Consider the following 18,716-nt stretch of genomic DNA (forward strand, 5'->3'; position numbering starts at 1 on the left):
GGGAACGTTCAAAAATTACGTCCAACTTTTGTCAAATTTGACAGGTACTGGTCCTGTTGTTTTCAAACTCTCTGAACGAGCGAAAGAGATACAATTTCGCCGTGAGGTTGTCTATAAATTGTATGAAAACAGTCTTATAAACTTAAAGTTTGCATTATCAGTGTAAATAGTGTTTTTTGACGTGCAGCTCCATAGGGATCCCACTGTGAATCCCTAAAGATTATCAGAAATTTCCAATGATTTGGAAAGTATTCTAAAAACTGTAGAAATTATTCTCAATCATTTACAGGAATCCGTAGCATCACTAAAAATATGAAAATAGCTCCTGAGAATCCCTAAAGATTCTTAGAAATTACAAGTGTTTTGGGATGTTTTCTGAAAACTATAGAAAATATTCTCGATGATTTATAGGAATCCGTAGCATAACAGAATATATTTAAATAATTCCTGAGAATCCCTTAAGATTCTAAGAAATTTCCAGTGATCTGAACAGTATTCTAAAAACTATAGAAAATATTCTCAATCATTTATAGGAATCCGTAGCATAACAGAATATGTATGTATATTTAAATAATTTCTGAGAATCTCTTAAGATTCTCAAAAATTCCCAGTTATGTGGGATGTATTTTTAAAACTATAAAATAATCTCAATTATTTATAGTAATCGGTAATATCACGGAATATATTTGAATAACTCCTGAGAATCCCTCAAGATTCTCAGAAATTTTCAGTAATGTGGAAAATATTCAAAAAAGTATAGAAAAAATTCTCCATCATTTATAAGGAATCCGTAGCATCAGTAAATATATTTAAATAATTTCTGAGAGTCCCTACAGATTCTCAGAAATTTCCAGTGATCTGCAAAGTATTTTAAAACTTTATAGGAATCAGTAATACATTTAAATAATTCTTGAGAATTCCTTAAGATTCCCAGTAATCTGGAAAGTATTCTGAAACCTATAGAAAAAATTATCAATCATTTATAGGAATCAGTAGCATCACTAAATAGGGGAAATTGCCTATTCTCGGCCGTTTTGTTCTCTTCGTCTTAGGGGGTTTTTTGAAGCATATTGAACTCAGAGTTGGTCTCAAATCCTTCCCAACTAAGTTAAACTATATTGCCAAGTTTCAGGCAATTTGGCTGACAAAAACCCCCCATGACGAAGAGAACAAACCTGCCGATAATACCCATTGTCACCCTATATGAAAATAATTCCTAAGAATCCCTAAAGATTATCAGAAATTTTCAGATATTGATTTGGGATATATTCTGAAAACTATAGAAAATATTCTCAATCTTTTATGTGAATCGGTAGCATCACTAAATATATTAAAATAATTCCTGAGAATCCCTAAAGATTATCAGAAATTTCCAGTGATTTGGAAAGTATTCTAAAAACTATAGAAATTATTCTCAATCATTTATGTGAATCCGTAGCATCACTAAAAATACGAAAATAGCTCCTGAGAATCCCTAAAGATTCTCAGAAATTCCCAGTAATTTGGGATGTATTCTAAAAACTATAGAAAATATTTTCAATGGTTTATGGGAATCCGTTGCATCACTAAATATAGGTTCATTTATGTAAAAATTGCCACTAGAGGCGCTGAGTACAAAAAAGTGATAAAGAAAACACAAAACTGTCAAACGCGTGGTTCCGCACAAAAATTTCACTAAATTGTATTTTTTAATACTTTTGGGTTGAATTTTGTCGTTTTCACTGAAAAAATTATTGAATAACGGTTATCGTCCAGCTAATGGTAAGCGAAGAATTAATTTACAGCTAACTTTTAACCAAAAAAACATCAATGTTTACCATTTTGAACAGCACTCATCAATGAACTACGGAGCCCACCACGAAGGAATGCGAGGACAGAATTTCTGCATCATCGAAAGATGCATGAAAAAAACCGGTCAGCTATTTCCTGTTCCGCATAAGAACAGTTCTGTTTTCAACAAATGGATTAGGATAGTCTCGCTCAGCGGATACCCTGGACATCGTATATGCGGGGATCATTTTAAGCCCGACGATTTTCTCATCGGTAAGTTTTTTGGTGTCTACGAGCGGAAGTGAGATTTACAATTTTGTTTATTTGCAGTAAAACGGGTAAAACTTAAGCCAGCTTCGGTTCCATCCATTCTTCCCAATCGGGAAGACAAGTTCTCACTCAAACCGGGATGTTGCGTGAAAGGATGTAAATCACGCAAAAGGCAGTTACTGCAGAAGTTTCCTCCGGCGCGTTCATCGAGACGTAAACTGTGGAATTTAGCACTCGGACTTCCAAAAGGCGAAAGGCGAACCCTCAAAATTTGTCACCTACACTTCAAGACCTCGGATTTTGTACAGAGTAAGTACTCCCTTGCGTCATAGTGTGGTGCGTTCACACAAGTAACTGTCTTCAAATGGCTGGAGATACCGGAAAAGTGTCGTGTCGTCTGCGACACGTATTATCAATGCATTTCAGGCAGTTACTGTTGTAAAATCAGACACTAGTACACTCTCTCGAATTTCATTCTATTAATCTATTCTATTCTTTGCAGCAACCCGTCGGTATCTTAAGCCGAATTCAGTTCCCAGCCGTGGTATCAATTCGATAAAATCAAGGAAACTTGTTATATACACCAAGGAAGATTCAGATGAGAGCGATAACGAAGAGCGGGCTGTCCCGGAACATGGATACTGTTTGCCATTGAACCTTCCATGCAGCAGGACTATTTGCTTCGTCTCTAACTGCACAGCTCGGGCTGGAAATGGAATCAAGTTGCACAAATTTCCCCTTGAAGACCAAGCGTTTCTGAAAAAATGGACTGCTGCAATCAAAACTAGAAAGAAACCAAGCAAATATTCAAGAGTTTGCAGTCGACATTTCAAGAACGATGATTATTTACCAGGTATGTATCGTTTGATGATTAGTAGTGATATTGTCGCGGTTGAAATACGAAGTTTCCCCACACGTGACAATCGATTTCTCTCCAAATCCTTACGTGAGGCGATTCTACCTTACCTATTCATTGCTCAAGAAATCGCATGAAAAAATCACTTTGGCAAGTGCACGTCTGGAAAAATCTCTGCCTAACTGATTACTGTAGTAGAGGAGCGGTTTCTTGAATGTTTCCTCACTTGAATTTTCCACGCATCGAACTTTGTTTTGTATTGTAAACCTGATTTCTTTTGTGATATTTCAGGAGGCAAGCGGCTCAAACCACAAGCCACTCCATCTCAACACCTACCGCTGATTGATTTGTTGAAGCTTCCGAATCCATATAAACGCAAATTCACATTGCGTGAACGGAATTTGTCTCCACCTAGGAACCCACACTCGAGTCACGTTGTTGAGCAGCATTCACCATCACCAACATCACCATCGGCTAATGATGAAAATGGCTGTATGTTTGGAGAAGTATCATACGTCGATACCGATACGAGTCGATATGTGACTAATGAGCTATCTGAAGTTATGGAATGTGAATTCGATCCTGCTGAAATCAATCACAATTCAACATTCGCTAATCCGGCTAACCCGTGCATCAAGCAATGTGATGCTGAACGTACTACGCACGAAAAATCGAGGACAGATAACGTCGAACAGAATTTCGGAAACGGATCAGAAAATCCAGACGGTGTTTTGAATCGGCTGATTAAGGAGTTAAAGGGAAATTCAACTGTTAACAACACATCGACCAGTTCATTGAACCACGAAAAAGCGTTCACCTTAACAAGCTTGATAAAAACTGATAAAGACGCGATTGTCTGGACTGGATTGACCTCTCTGGGCCAGCTTGATGCAATTTGTATATCTGTGAAAATTATCGAGGATCAGCTTTATAAGGAACAACACAAAATGTCTGCTATAGACAGAGTTATTCTAACTTTGGCGAAGTTAAAGCAAAATATATCTTTTGCGGCGATTGCAACGCTTTTTGGTGTATCATCTGCTACGGTAGCGCAGTACTTCAACCACACAATTCAGGTAAATATATATTACTATTGTTTAAAGGGTGCAGTACTGGTTCACTGTTATATCTACGATAAAATGTATAAAAAAGTCCTTTCTAATTTGGATTTGCACCTCGTACGCAACGCTCTCAACAATCCATTTCAGACCCGATTAGCATTCTCTTAGGCAAATCTTATTAAATATATGAGCTCCAAGAATTAAACCGTGAATTCCGGGCATTACAGGTTCCAGTGCCCTCAAAGAGTACATACACATTTTTGTGTAGAGGATCAGTTCGATTGTTCAAATGGCGTAGTTTTTCATATGAGTGTCTGCGTTTATCAGTGCATGAGTGCATTTGGCTATACCCGGGTATTCCGGAACCGATTTCAATATCCAATATCCAGAAAAATTTTATCGCATGACCTAACTAGTGTACAGACTCTATCACCCCATTTGTTTTGCATGGTGTGAACCGAATTAGGAATCGAAAAATAGTGATTGGAATTAGGTGCTGTCACGGTAGTACCATTGATAAAACTGGTCCATCCGCGGCCTCCAGGGATTCCTCCAAAAACTCTTCTAGGGATTCCTCTTGATTCTCATCAAGGGATTCCTGCAAGAATTCATCCAAGGATTCTTCCAGGGATTCCCCTTGAAATTCCTGCAGGTATTCCTCCAGGAATTCCTCTAGCAAATCCTACAAGAATGAATAAGGACAAGTGAGTACTCTAGTAGTCTAGTGAACCCCATACGAATCTGTATTGAAAATATTCTTCCAGGAATTCATCTAAGGATTAGTCCAGGAATTCCTTCGGAGGTTCGTCCAGGAATTCCCTCGGGGATTCGTTCCGGAATTCCTTTGAGGATTTGTCCAAGAATTCCTTTGGGGATTCGTCCAGATATTCCTTCGAGGATACATTCAAGAATTCCTTCAGGGATTCATCTAGGAATTTCTTCGAGGATTCCTCTAAGAATTCCATCAGGGATACCTCCAGAATTTCCTTCAAGGATTCCTCCAGGAATTCTTCCAGGGATTATTTCGGGGATTCCTCCAGGAATCAACCAGGAGTATCTTCAAGAATTCCTCTACAGATTCCTCCAGGAATTCCTTCGGGGATTCCTCCAGGATTTCCTTCAGGGATTTCTCCAGGAAAACCTTCAGAATTTCCTTCAAGTATTCCTAAAGGGATTGCTTCGTGAATGCCTTCAGGATTCATCTAGGAATATCTTCAGCATTTCCGCAAGGAATTCATTCGGGGATTCGTCCAGGAATTCCTTCGGGAATTCGCCAGGGAATTTCTTCGGGGATTCATCTAGGAATTCCTTCGGGTATTCGTCCAGAAATTCCTTCGGGGATTCATCCAGAAATTCCTTCAAGGATGTGTTCAAGAATTCTTTTGGGGATTCGTCCAGGAATTCCTGCGAGGATTCGTCCAGAAATTCCTTCGGAAATTCGTTCAGGAATTCCTTCGGGGATTCGTTCAGGAATTCGTCCAGGAATTTCTTCGGGGATTCGTCCAGGAATTCCTTCGGGAATTCATACAGAAATTCCTTCGAGGATACGTCCAGGAATTCCTTCGAGGATTCGTCCAGAAATTCCTTCGGTGATTCGTTCAGGAATTCCTTCGGGGATTCCTCCAGGATTTCCTTCAGGGATTTCTCCAGGAATACCTTCAGAATTTCCTTCAAGTATTCCTAAAGAGATTGCTTCGTGAGTGCCTTCAGGATTCATCCAGGAATATCTTCAGCATTTCCGCAAGGAATTCATTCGGGGATTCATCCAGGAATTCCTTCGGGAATTCGCCCAGGAATTTCTTCGGGGATTCGTCCAGGAATTCGTCTAGGAATTCCTTCGGGTATTCGTCCAGGAATTCCTTCGGGAAGTCGCCCAGGAATTTCTTCGGGGATTCGTCCAGGAATTCCTTCGGGTATTCGTCCAGGAATTCCTTCGGGGATTCATCCAGAAATTCCTTCGAGGATTTGTTCAAGAATTCTTTTGGGGATTCGTCCAGGAATTCCTTCGAGGATACGTCCAGAAATTCCTTCGGGGATTCGTTCAGGAATTCCTTCGGGGATTCGTTCAGGAATTCGTCAAGGAATTCCTTCGGGGATTCGTCCAGGAATTCCTTTCGGGATTCATACAGAAATTCCTTCGAGGATTTGTCCAAGAATTCCTTCGGGGATACGTCCAGGAATTCCTTCGAGGATTCGTCCAGAAATTCCTTCGGGGATTCGTTCAGGAATTCCTTCAGGGATTCGTTCAGGAATTCGTCCAGGAATTTCTTCGGGGATTCGTCCAAGAATTCCTTCGGGGATTCGTCTAGGAATACCTTCGGATATTTGTCGAGGAATTCCTTCGGGTATCCGTCCAGGACTTTCTTCGAGGATTCATCCAGGAATTCCTTCGAGGATTCGTCCAAGAATTCCTTTGGGGTATCGTCCAGGAATTTCTTCGGCGATTCGTCCAGGAATTCCTTCGAGGCTTCATCCAAGAATTCCTTCAGGGATTCATCTAGGAATTCTTTTGAGGATTCCTCTAGGAATTCCTTTAGGGATTGCTGCAGAATTTCCTTCAAGGATTCCTCCAGGAATTCTTTCAGGGATTACTTCGGGGATTCCTTCAGGATCGAAGCAGGAATATCTTCAAGAATTCCTCTAGAGATTCCTCCAGGAATTCCTTCGGGGATTCATCCAGGATTTTCTTCAGGGGTTCCTCAAGAAATTCCTTCAAGTATTCCTCCAGGAATTCCAGGGATTGCTTCGTGAATGCCTTAAGAATTCATCAGGAATATCTTAAGCATTTCCTCCAGGAATTCTTTCGGGGATTCGTCCAGGAATTCCTTCGGGGATTCGTCCAGGAATTCCTTCAGGGATCCTCCAAGAATCTCTTCAGGGATTCCTCCAGGATTCATCTATTCGGGGATTTCTCCAGCAATCCCTCCGAGGATTACATCCAAGGATTCCTCCAGGAATACCTCCTGGGATTCATCCAGGGATATCTTCAGAAATTCTTCAAGGGATTCCTTAAAGGATTCCTTCAGAAATATCTTCGGGGATTCCTCCTGGAATTCCTTCGGGGATTCCTCCAGAAATTCCTTCGGGGATTCCTCCAAGTAATTGCTGAAGGAATTCCCGAAGGAATCCCTGCAGGAATTCCCGAAGGAATCCCTGAAGGAATTCCCGGAGGAATCCCTGAAGGAATTCCCGGAGGAATCCCTGAAGGAATTCCCGGAGGAATCCCTGAAGGAATTCCCGGAGGAATCCCTGAAGGAATTCCCGGAGGAATCCCTGAAGGAATTCCCGGAGGAATCCCTGAAGGAATTCCCGGAGGAATCCCTGAAGGAATTCCCGGAGGAATCCCTGAAGGAATTCCCGGAGGAATCCCTGAAGGAATTCCCGGAGGAATCCCTGAAGGAATTCCCGGAGGAATCCCTGAAGGAATTCCCGGAGGAATCCCTGAAGGAATTCCCGGAGGAATCCCTGAAGGAATTCCCGGAGGAATCCCTGAAGGAATTCCCGGAGGAATCCCTGAAGGAATTCCCGGAGGAATCCCTGAAGGAATTCCCGGAGGAATCCCTGAAGGAATTCCCGGAGGAATCCCTGAAGGAATTCCCGGAAGAATCCCTGAAGGAATTCCCGGAGGAATCCCCGAATTAATTCCCAGAAGAATCCCCGAAGGAATTCCTGGAGGAATCCCCGAAGAAATTCCTGGTGGAATCCCCGAAGATATTTCTGGAGGAATCTCCGAAGGAATTCCTGGAGGAATCCCCGAAGGAATTCCTGGAGGAATTCCTGAAGGAATTCCCGGAGGAATTCGCGAGGAAATTCCCGGAGGAATCCCTGAAGGAATATACGGAGGAATCCGCGAAGAAATCCCCGACGAAATTCCTGGAGGAATCCCCGAAGCAATTCCCGGAGGAATTCGCGAAAGAATTCCCGGAGGAATCCCTGAAGGAATTCCTGGAGGAATCCCCGAAGATATTTCTGGAGGAATCTCCGAAAGAATTCCTGGAGGAATCCCCGAAGATATTTCTGGAGGAATCTCCGAAGGAATTCCTGGAAGAATCCCCGAAGATATTTCTGGAGGAATCCCCGAAGGAATTCCCGGAGAAATCCTCGAAGGAATTCCTGGAGGAATCCCCGAAGGAATTCCTGGAGGAATCTCCGAAGGAATTCCTGGAGGAATCCCCGAAGATATTTCTGGAGGAATCTCCGAAGGAATTCCTGGAGGAATCCCCGAAGGAATTCCAGGAGGAATCCCCGAAGATATTTCTGGAGGAATCCCCGAAGGAATTCCTGGAGGAATCCCCGAAGGAATTCCTGGAGGAATTCCTGAAGGAATTCCCGGAGGAATTCGCGAGGGAATTCCCGGAGGAATTCGCGCGGGAATTCCCGGAGGAATTCGCGAGGGAATTCCCGGAGGAATCCCTGAAGGAATATACGGAGGAATTCCGAAGAAATATTTGGAGGAATCCCCGAAGATATTTCTGGAGGAATCCCCGAAGGAATTCCTGGAGGAATCCCCGAAGATATTTCTGAAGGAATCCCCGAAGGAATTCCCGGAGAAATCCCCGAAGGAATTCCTGGAGGAATCCCCGAAGGAATTCCTGGAGGAATCCCCGAAGATATTTCTGGAGGAATCTCCGAAGGAATTCCTGGAGGAATCCCCGAAGATATTTCTGGAGGAATCTCCGAAGGAATTCCTGGAAGAATCCCCGAAGATATTTCTGGAGGAATCCCCGATGGAATTCCCGGAGAAATCCTCGAAGGAATTCCTGGAGGAATCCCCGAAGGAATTCCTGGAGGAATCTCCGAAGGAATTCCTGGAGGAATCCCCGAAGATATTTCTGGAGGAATCTCCGAAGGAATTCCTGGAGGAATCCCCGAAGGAATTCCAGGAGGAATCCCCGAAGATATTTCTGGAGGAATCCCCGAAGGAATTCCTGGAGGAATCCCCGAAGGAATTCCTGGAGGAATTCCTGAAGGAACTCCCGGAGGAATTCGCGAGGGAATTCCCGGAGGAATTCGCGAGGGAATTCCCGGAGGAATCCCTGGAGGAATATACGGAGGAATTCCGAAGAAATATTTGGAGGAATCCCCGAAGATATTTCTGGAGGAATCCCCGAAGGAATTCCTGGAGGAATCCCCGAAGATATTTCTGGAGGAATCCCCGAAGGAATTCCCGGAGAAATCCCCGAAGGAATTCCTGGAGGAATCCCCGAAGCAATTCCTGGAGGAATTCCTGAAAGAATTCCCGGAGGAATTCGCGAGGGAATTCCCGGAGGAATTCGCGAGGGAATTCCCGGAGGAATCCCTGGAGGAATATACGGAGGAATTCCGAAGAAATACCTGGAGGAATCCCCGAAGATATTTCTGGAGGAATCCCCGAAGGAATTCCTGGAGGAATCCCCGAAGATATTTCTGGAGGAATCCCCGAAGGAATTGCTGGAGAAATCCCCGAAGGAATTCCTGGAGGAATCTCCGAAGGAATTCCTTGAGGAATTCTCGAAGGAATTCCTGGAAGAATTCCCGAAGAAATTCCTGGAGGAATCCCCGAAGGAATTCCTGGAGGAATTCGCGAAAGAATTCCCGGAGGAATTCGCGAAGGAATTCCCGGAGGAATCCCCGAAGGAATTCCTGGAGGTATCCCCGAAGATATTTCTGGAGGAATCCCCGAACTAATTCCCGGAGAAATCCCCGAAGGAATTCCTGGAGGAATCCCCGAAGATATTTCTGGAGGAATCTCAGAAAGAATTCCTGGAGGAATCCCCGAAGGAATTCCTAGAGGAATCCCCGAAGATATTTCTGGAGGAATCCCCGAAGGAATCCCTGGAGGGATCCCCGAAGGAATTCCTGGAGGAATTCCCGGAGGAATTCGCGAGGGAATTCCCCGAGGAGTCCCTGAAGAAATATACGGAGGAATCCGTGAAGGAATCCCCGACGAAATTCCTGGAGGATTCCCCGAAGGAATTCGCGAAGGAATTCCCGGAGGAATTCGCGAAGGAATTCCTGGAGGAATTCCCGAAGGAATTCCCGGAGGAATCCTTGGAGAAATCCCCGAAGGAATTCCTGGAGGAATCCCCGAAGGAATTCCTGGAGGAACCCCCGAAGGAATTCTTGGAGGAATTCGCGAAGGAATTCCCGGAGGAATTCGCGAAGGAATTCCCGGAGGAATCCCTGAAGGAATTCCCGGAGGAATCCTTGGAGAAATCCTCGAAGGAATTCCTGAAGGAATCCCCGAAGGAATTCCTGGAGGAATCCCCGAAGATATTTCTGGAGGAATCTCCGAAGGAATTCCTGGAGGAATCCCCGAAGGAATTCCAGGAGGAATCCCCGATGATATTTCTGGAGGAATCCCCGAAGGAATTCCTGGAGGAATCCCCGAAGGAATTCCTGGAGGAATTCCTGAATGAATTCCCGGAGGAATTCGCGAGGGAATTCCCGGAGGAATCCCTGGAGGAATATACGGAGGAATTCCGAAGAAATACCTGGAGGAATCCCCGAAGATATTTCTGGAGGAATCCCCGAAGGAATTCCTAGAGGAATCCCCGAAGATATTTCTGGAGGAATCCCCGAAGGAATCCCTGGAGGAATCCCCGAAGGAATTCCTGGAGGTATTCCCGGAGGAATTCACGAGGGAATTCCCCGAGGAGTCCCTGAAGAAATATACGGAGGAATCCGTGAAGGAATCCCCGACGAAATTCCTGGAGGATTCCCCGAAGGAATTCTTGGAGGAATTCGCGAAGGAATTCCCGGAGGAATTCGCGAAGGAATTCCCGAAGGAATTCCCGGAGGAATCCTTGGAGAAATCCCCGAAGGAATTCCTGGAGGAATCCCCGAAGGAATTCCTGGAAGGAATCCCCGACGAAATTCCTGGAGGAACCCCCGAAGGAATTCTTGGAGGAATTCGCGAAGGAATTCCCGGAGGAATTCGCGAAGGAATTCCCGAAGGAATCCCTGAAGGAATTCCCGGAGGAATCCTTGGAGAAATCCTCGAAGGAATTCCTGGAGGAATCCTCGAAGGAATTCCTGGAGGAATCCCCGAAGATATTTCTGGAGGAATCTCCGAAGGAATTCCTGGAGGAATCCCCGAAGGAATTCCAGGAGGAATCCCCGAAGATATTTCTGGAGGAATCCCCGAAGGAATTCCTGGAGGAATCCCCGAAGGAATTCCTGGAGGAATTCCTGAAGGAATTCCCGGAGGAATTCGCGAGGGAATTCCCGGAGGAATTTGCGAGGGAATTCCCGGAGGAATCCCTGGAGGAATATACGCAGGAATTCCGAAGAAATACCTGGAGGAATCCCCGAAGATATTCCTGGAGGAATCCCCGTAGATATTTCTGGAGGAATCCCCGAAGGAATTTCCGGAGAAATCCCCGAAGGAATTCCTGGAGGAATCTCCGAAGGAATTCCTGGAGGAATCCCCGAAGATATTTCTGGAGGAATCTCCGAAGGAATTCCTGGAGGAATCCCCGAAGGTATTTCTGGAGGAATCCCCGAAGGAATCCCTGGAGGAATCCCCGAAGGAATTCCTGGAGGAATTCCCGGAGGAATTCGCGAGGGAATTCCCCGAGGAGTCCCTGAAGAAATATACGGAGGAATCCGTGAAGGAATCCCCGACGAAATTCCTGGAGGATTTCCCGAAGGAATTCTTGGAGGAATTCGCGAAGGAATTCCCGGAGGAATTCGCGAAGGAATTCCCGGAGGAATTCCCGAAGGAATTCCCGGAGGAATCCTTGGAGAAATCCACGAAGGAATTCCTGGAGGAATCCCCGAAGGAATTCCTGGAAGGAATCCTAGACGAAATTTCTGGAGGAACCCCCGAAGGAATTCTTGGAGGAATTCGCGAAGGAATTCCCGGAGGAATTCGCGAAGGAATTCCCGGAGGAATCCCTGAAGGAATTCCCGGAGGAATCCTTGGAGAAATCCTCGAAGGAATTCCTGGAGGAATCCCCGAAGGAATTCCTGGAGGAATCCTCGAAGGAATTCCTGGAGGAATCCCCGAAGGAATTTCTGGAGGAGTCCCTGAAGGAATTCCTGGAGGAACTTCCGAAAGAATCCCTGGATGAATTCCTGAAGGAATTCGCGAAGGAATTCATGGAGGAATCCGCGAAGGAATTCCGGGAGGAATTCGCGAAGGAGTTCCTGGAGGAATTCGCCAAGGAATTCCTGGAGGAATTCGCCAATGAATTCCTGTAGGAATCCTCGATTTCATTCATGGATTCTTTAAGGAATTCCTCCTAGATTTCATCCAGGAATATCTTCAGGAACTCTTCCAGGGATACCTTCAAGGAATCCTCCAGGAACTCCTCCAGGGATTCCTCCACGGATTTCTCCAAGTATTCCTCCAGGAATTCATTCAGGGATTCCTCCACGGATTTCTCCAAGTATTCCTCCAGGGATTCCTCCATAGATTTCTTTCAGGAAGGTTATGAAGAAGGAATGTTAATGTGCTAAGAATGCCTATATACTTTGATGCTTGCAAATCCCTGAAGATATTAAGATTTAAATATTTTTTTATATTCATTACAGGTTCTCGCAGAGGTTTTACAGCAGTTCGTCTATTGGCCTGATCGGGATGAGATAGCAAAAAACATTCCGCTATGTTTCCGCGGAAAATACGAAAATGTGAGATGTGTCCTTGACTGCACCGAGATCCCTGTTGCAACAATGAAGTGCATAAATTGTTGCATAGCATGTTATTCCAGTTATAAAGGAATGAGAACGGTGAAATTTCTCATTGGAATAACACCAGCCGGATTGATCAATTTCGTAAGCAAAGCGTACAGTGGAAAGGCGTCCGATAAGCAGATTTTCAACGATGAAAATGTGCTGGGTCTCCTTGAACCGTTCAAGGATGAGTTGATGGTAGATAAAGGATTTAACATTCAGCAAGAGTGCCTTAATTATGGAGTACGCCTGCACATTCCACCATTTCTGCGATCAGAGCAACACACCGCAAAGGATGCTGTACTGAACGAAAGCATTGCGAAATCAAGGATCCATGTGGAGAGAGCGATCCAGCGTATAAAGCTGTTTGGAATTTTTCAAGACGCAATGATGCCTCGGTTTTGGGGTTGATTGACTACATCATGAAAGTTGTATGTGCAATCGTAAACCTATCAGCCCCAATTTTGAAGGACAAAAGATTTTAAGAGTATTTCTTGGAGTGCTTACTAATAGGCTTAAGACCGAATCGCGATAGTATATATACATATATTGAAGTCGACCACACCTTGAGCCACACTATCCCAACCAAAAGAATAAAAAAACGTATTTCAGCTCAAACTTTTCAATCATTCTTTTATTTGATATGTAATCGAAAACAGCAATAAAAAGATTAAACTACACTGAATCACCCTGATGTTTTTTAACGATTTGAGGCAACATAAATTGGAAATATACCAGTTTTAACGCACCTATTAGGCTTCTTACATATTCTTCATTGAACTGTATCTCTACAACTAAGAAATCGTTCGCGAGTTTGGAATATACAATGAAATCACACATATTACACCCCAAGACATACATACTCAGTTGTACTTGTGCGTAATATTTGTGATTTTTATTCAAAGAAAGAGAAGATTCCTGTTTCTTAAGATAAACATTAGTTGCTTTACAATTATCTAGTATCCACTGCAAATCATGTTCTTCTCCTGATACTGGACATTTAATTTCAATTAAAAGATTACATGAAGCATCGATACCGTCAGGACTAACTCCGATCCATGGTTCCTTCAAACATACAACAAATCCAGATTTCTTAACTAATGGATTTCGTTTTGCCATGTAACAGTCAAGGGCCAATTGTTCAGTTTGCTTCCCATAGTCTAGTGCTTTGGATCGTATCAATTTGGGATTCAAATACTGCTGAATCTTCCTATCCCAATCCGCATTCTTATTACGAGTGTATGTAAAGAGATCATAACATGAACTTGCCGTTATCCTAATTGAGCGATGTAAATACCAAGCATCGTTTCGCTGATCTTTGGTCTCTTCTGCTATATCCAGGATTGTTTGATCGTCTTTCTCAACAGTTTTTTCATAAAAGTGTTTAATACTATCAGTATCAAACTCCGCAATGTTTGAGATTTGCTCAACACTCATCATCAATTCGTACAGCTCATTCCTGGTTACATATACGTTAACGTCAGGTTGATTCAATGGTCCTGCTATGGGCAATGGCACACTCAGTTCTCTCCCGGTAATATGTTTCTGGATTGCTGAATTTGGAGAAGCTGTAAGTTGAAATTAATCATTAGCGTTATGATGGTTTATCACTTGAAACGTACATGTTAGAAAGGCAAAAACAGTCATGTGCATAAAAACAAATTTTTCAGCATCACACGAAAATTGTTGACGAGTTTTAATAAAGTGATATTAAAAACACTATTCACTTCATTCGACAGATTTTTTGCAGACAAACTGACAAAATTGATTTTATTTCGTCGATTTTATTTTTGTTAAATATATCAATATGACTTTAATTAATAGCTGTAAAAGTGCCCAAACAACACTAAGCTAAAGAGAGACGGGCCAAGTTCCAGTGGGTATGAAGAGCCAGAAAAAAGAAGATTGAGTTTTTCAATTACTATTTCATTAAGATCTACAGGAGACGAATATTGCTTTACGATGAATATTGTGTGGTCAATAGTTATTAAAAAAGAATCGCCTTGACAAAATTATATAATGGGGCCGTCCATGAATGGCATGCATGGCTCGTAGCAATTTCAAGGGCTCCCCCTCCATCCTAAAATCTTACGTCATTTATGGAAAATAAACTTATTTGCCTGCTGAGTCCAAGGTTGACCCTTATGCTCACTCAATACCCAAGGGAGTCAAGGAAATTTCTATTACGAAAAGTTTGTGGATTGACATATCGAGCTCACCCTCAGCAAGGTCATGCTGAATACCAACGCCTTTACAGCTGGACACTCCAATTGTCTAACGGTGTCTAGCGCAGGGAGAAAACTGGCCCAAACCAGAAATCATTTAATGTACACATTTAACAAAAAAGATTGCAAATCTAATCTTCTTCGGAGGGTTCAATGCCCTGTCACATCGGTCCAGGAACTATTCATTATGGAAATTTCCTTGACTTCCTTGGGATAATAGTATCTTGCTGCCTGCCATACAAAATACAAATTGGTCATTTGCAGAGAATGGTCTCAGTTAATAACTGTGGAAAAGCTGAAAGAAGACTGCTGAAGGCTTTGTCTTAGTTGGTACGTTACAAAAAAAAGAAGAGAAGATCACACCCACGTTCCGCCTTTGTAACATGTGGGTATAATAACAAATAACTTATACATGGACACGGAATAGAATTACCTCGTAAAATTCTGTTGAATTCCTGTTGCAGCAGTTCTCGTTTATTGGGTGCCTCTGAAGAACAAACGGGTGGGTGTTTCCGAACACAACACAATTGCAACACGGGTTTGGCGCGCCACTGTGTAATCTCCGCTTTACTCCGACCCCAAGCTTGACGAGAGTCGGTGCAAGTCATGTACTCCACGAATCTGAATCTAAAATTTGTTTGATATGATGCTAGGTTACGATCCATAATATCACTATTACTTACTGGCACAGGTGCAAGAGGCATGCAACAATGTGCTTGCAGCGCGCAGTTCCTGCCTTGCAAGAGCACTTTAGCAACCATTTACGGTAATCCGTTCCGATCTTCAGTTCTAGTTCGTGTGGAATATCTGACGGGTGGGAACTCTGCAAAACATACGCAGCCAAGCGCAGATAATCGGGAGTTTTCTGATTGAATCCAATGCAAACGATGTGGCCAGAGTCAAACACATTCTGACCTTCCCGCAACGGTCGCACTGAGTCTCCGACGTAATCAAGTACCTGTCCAAGTGAGACAGATACCTTTTCCATACTCGAGCATCCGGAAGCTAAAAGAAAACAAAACAAATAACCACAATGTTGCGGAAAATCATTAATTCCATCAAAATCAGTATACACAAGTACTGCGTGTAGCTATATTTCATCAGAGAAGAGAAAAATGATGTTTTACCTGGTTGTTCCATAGTGATAGAATATATTTTCAGTAATATTACCAAAAAATTGATGAAAATTTCCACTTGGTCCTGAACCACCAGCCAATGTTTTGGTTGCGATCACTTATTTCGTAGTTGCTTTTTTTACCGATAGGTGGCACTCTCTTTGGGTTAGTTTCAAATAAATTTACCTAGGTTCATTTATGTAAAAATTGCCACTAGAGGCGCTGAGTACAAAAAAGTGATAAAGAAAACACAAAACTGTCAAACGCGTGGTTCCGCACAAAAATTTCACTAAATTGTATTTTTTAATACTTTTGGGTTGAATTTTGTCGTTTTCACTGAAAAAATTATTGAATAACGGTTATCGTCCAGCTAATGGTAAGCGAAGAATTAATTTACAGCTAACTTTTAACCAAAAAAACATTAATGTTTACCATTTTGAACAGCACTCATCAATGAACTACGGAGCCCACCACGAAGGAATGCGAGGACAGAATTTCTGCATCATCGAAAGATGCATGAAAAAAACCGGTCAGCTATTTCCTGTTCCGCATAAGAACAGTTCTGTTTTCAACAAATGGATTAGGATAGTCTCGCTCAGCGGATACCCTGGACATCGTATATGCGGGGATCATTTTAAGCCCGACGATTTTCTCATCGGTAAGTTTTTTGGTGTCTACGAGCGGAAGTGAGATTTACAATTTTGTTTATTTGCAGTAAAACGGGTAAAACTTAAGCCAGCTTCGGTTCCATCCATTCTTCCCAATCGGGAAGACAAGTTCTCACTCAAACCGGGATGTTGCGTGAAAGGATGTAAATCACGCAAAAGGCAGTTACTGCAGAAGTTTCCTCCGGCGCGTTCATCGAGACGTAAACTGTGGAATTTAGCACTCGGACTTCCAAAAGGCGAAAGGCGAACCCTCAAAATTTGTCACCTACACTTCAAGACCTCGGATTTTGTACAGAGTAAGTACTCCCTTGCGTCATAGTGTGGTGCGTTCACACAAGTAACTGTCTTCAAATGGCTGGAGATACCGGAAAAGTGTCGTGTCGTCTGCGACACGTATTATCAATGCATTTCAGGCAGTTACTGTTGTAAAATCAGACACTAGTACACTCTCTCGAATTTCATTCTATTAATCTATTCTATTCTTTGCAGCAACCCGTCGGTATCTTAAGCCGAATTCAGTTCCCAGCCGTGGTATCAATTCGATAAAATCAAGGAAACTTGTTATATACACCAAGGAAGATTCAGATGAGAGCGATAACGAAGAGCGGGCTGTCCCGGAACATGGATACTGTTTGCCATTGAACCTTCCATGCAGCAGGACTATTTGCTTCGTCTCTAACTGCACAGCTCGGGCTGGAAATGGAATCAAGTTGCACAAATTTCCCCTTGAAGACCAAGCGTTTCTGAAAAAATGGACTGCTGCAATCAAAACTAGAAAGAAACCAAGCAAATATTCAAGAGTTTGCAGTCGACATTTCAAGAACGATGATTATTTACCAGGTATGTATCGTTTGATGATTAGTAGTGATATTGTCGCGGTTGAAATACGAAGTTTCCCCACACGTGACAATCGATTTCTCTCCAAATCCTTACGTGAGGCGATTCTACCTTACCTATTCATTGCTCAAGAAATCGCATGAAAAAATCACTTTGGCAAGTGCACGTCTGGAAAAATCTCTGCCTAACTGATTACTGTAGTAGAGGAGCGGTTTCTTGAATGTTTCCTCACTTGAATTTTCCACGCATCGAACTTTGTTTTGTATTGTAAACCTGATTTCTTTTGTGATATTTCAGGAGGCAAGCGGCTCAAACCACAAGCCACTCCATCTCAACACCTACCGCTGATTGATTTGTTGAAGCTTCCGAATCCATATAAACGCAAATTCACATTGCGTGAACGGAATTTGTCTCCACCTAGGAACCCACACTCGAGTCACGTTGTTGAGCAGCATTCACCATCACCAACATCACCATCGGCTAATGATGAAAATGGCTGTATGTTTGGAGAAGTATCATACGTCGATACCGATACGAGTCGATATGTGACTAATGAGCTATCTGAAGTTATGGAATGTGAATTCGATCCTGCTGAAATCAATCACAATTCAACATTCGCTAATCCGGCTAACCCGTGCATCAAGCAATGTGATGCTGAACGTACTACGCACGAAAAATCGAGGACAGATAACGTCGAACAGAATTTCGGAAACGGATCAGAAAATCCAGACGGTGTTTTGAATCGGCTGATTAAGGAGTTAAAGGGAAATTCAACTGTTAACAACACATCGACCAGTTCATTGAACCACGAAAAAGCGTTCACCTTAACAAGCTTGATAAAAACTGATAAAGACGCGATTGTCTGGACTGGATTGACCTCTCTGGGCCAGCTTGATGCAATTTGTATATCTGTGAAAATTATCGAGGATCAGCTTTATAAGGAACAACACAAAATGTCTGCTATAGACAGAGTTATTCTAACTTTGGCGAAGTTAAAGCAAAATATATCTTTTGCGGCGATTGCAACGCTTTTTGGTGTATCATCTGCTACGGTAGCGCAGTACTTCAACCACACAATTCAGGTAAATATATATTACTATTGTTTAAAGGGTGCAGTACTGGTTCACTGTTATATCTACGATAAAATGTATAAAAAAGTCCTTTCTAATTTGGATTTGCACCTCGTACGCAACGCTCTCAACAATCCATTTCAGACCCGATTAGCATTCTCTTAGGCAAATCTTATTAAATATATGAGC

At 42.9% G+C, this 18,716-nt stretch overlaps 3 protein-coding genes across 5 annotated transcripts in view; 2 read left to right on the forward strand and 1 right to left on the reverse strand.

Annotated features, from left to right (window-relative positions):
• Window positions 1-9: 9 nt before the first annotated feature.
• Window positions 10-13,238, forward strand: LOC115267420 (uncharacterized). The gene is made up of 6 exons (XM_062845779.1): window positions 10-1,761; window positions 1,830-2,043; window positions 2,101-2,349; window positions 2,543-2,893; window positions 3,188-3,972; window positions 12,475-13,238. Exons 1-6 carry the CDS (start codon window positions 1,759-1,761, stop codon window positions 13,021-13,023), a joined length of 2,151 nt encoding a protein of 716 aa, XP_062701763.1. The 5' UTR covers window positions 10-1,758; the 3' UTR covers window positions 13,024-13,238.
• On the reverse strand, window positions 13,219-16,356 carry LOC109418287 (uncharacterized). 3 transcript variants are annotated; one of them, XM_062845785.1, is made up of 5 exons: window positions 15,965-16,341; window positions 15,521-15,842; window positions 15,271-15,464; window positions 13,910-14,180; window positions 13,219-13,839 (listed from the first exon to the last, which is right to left on the reverse strand). In XM_062845785.1, coding segments are annotated over exons 1-5 (801 nt in total). In that variant the 5' UTR covers window positions 15,978-16,341; the 3' UTR covers window positions 13,219-13,838. The 3 variants fall into 3 exon arrangements, with proteins under 3 accessions (XP_062701769.1, XP_062701767.1, XP_062701768.1); XM_062845783.1 differs by having other exon boundaries at window positions 13,219-14,180; window positions 15,965-16,339; XM_062845784.1 differs by having other exon boundaries at window positions 13,219-14,180; window positions 15,521-16,356.
• The window catches only part of LOC134285264 (uncharacterized), an 11,510-nt gene continuing 8,990 nt past the window's right edge, over window positions 16,197-18,716 (forward strand). The window contains exons 1-5 of the mRNA XM_062845778.1: window positions 16,197-16,328; window positions 16,397-16,610; window positions 16,668-16,916; window positions 17,110-17,460; window positions 17,755-18,539. Of these exons, the coding sequence (XP_062701762.1) occupies window positions 16,326-16,328; window positions 16,397-16,610; window positions 16,668-16,916; window positions 17,110-17,460; window positions 17,755-18,539 (1,602 nt within the window). The 5' untranslated portion in view covers window positions 16,197-16,325. The remainder of the gene's footprint in view (window positions 16,329-16,396; window positions 16,611-16,667; window positions 16,917-17,109; window positions 17,461-17,754; window positions 18,540-18,716) is intronic.

This window comes from Aedes albopictus, chromosome 1 (genome assembly GCF_035046485.1).
Source record: "Aedes albopictus strain Foshan chromosome 1, AalbF5, whole genome shotgun sequence".
NCBI classification, from domain to species: domain Eukaryota; kingdom Metazoa; phylum Arthropoda; class Insecta; order Diptera; family Culicidae; genus Aedes; species Aedes albopictus.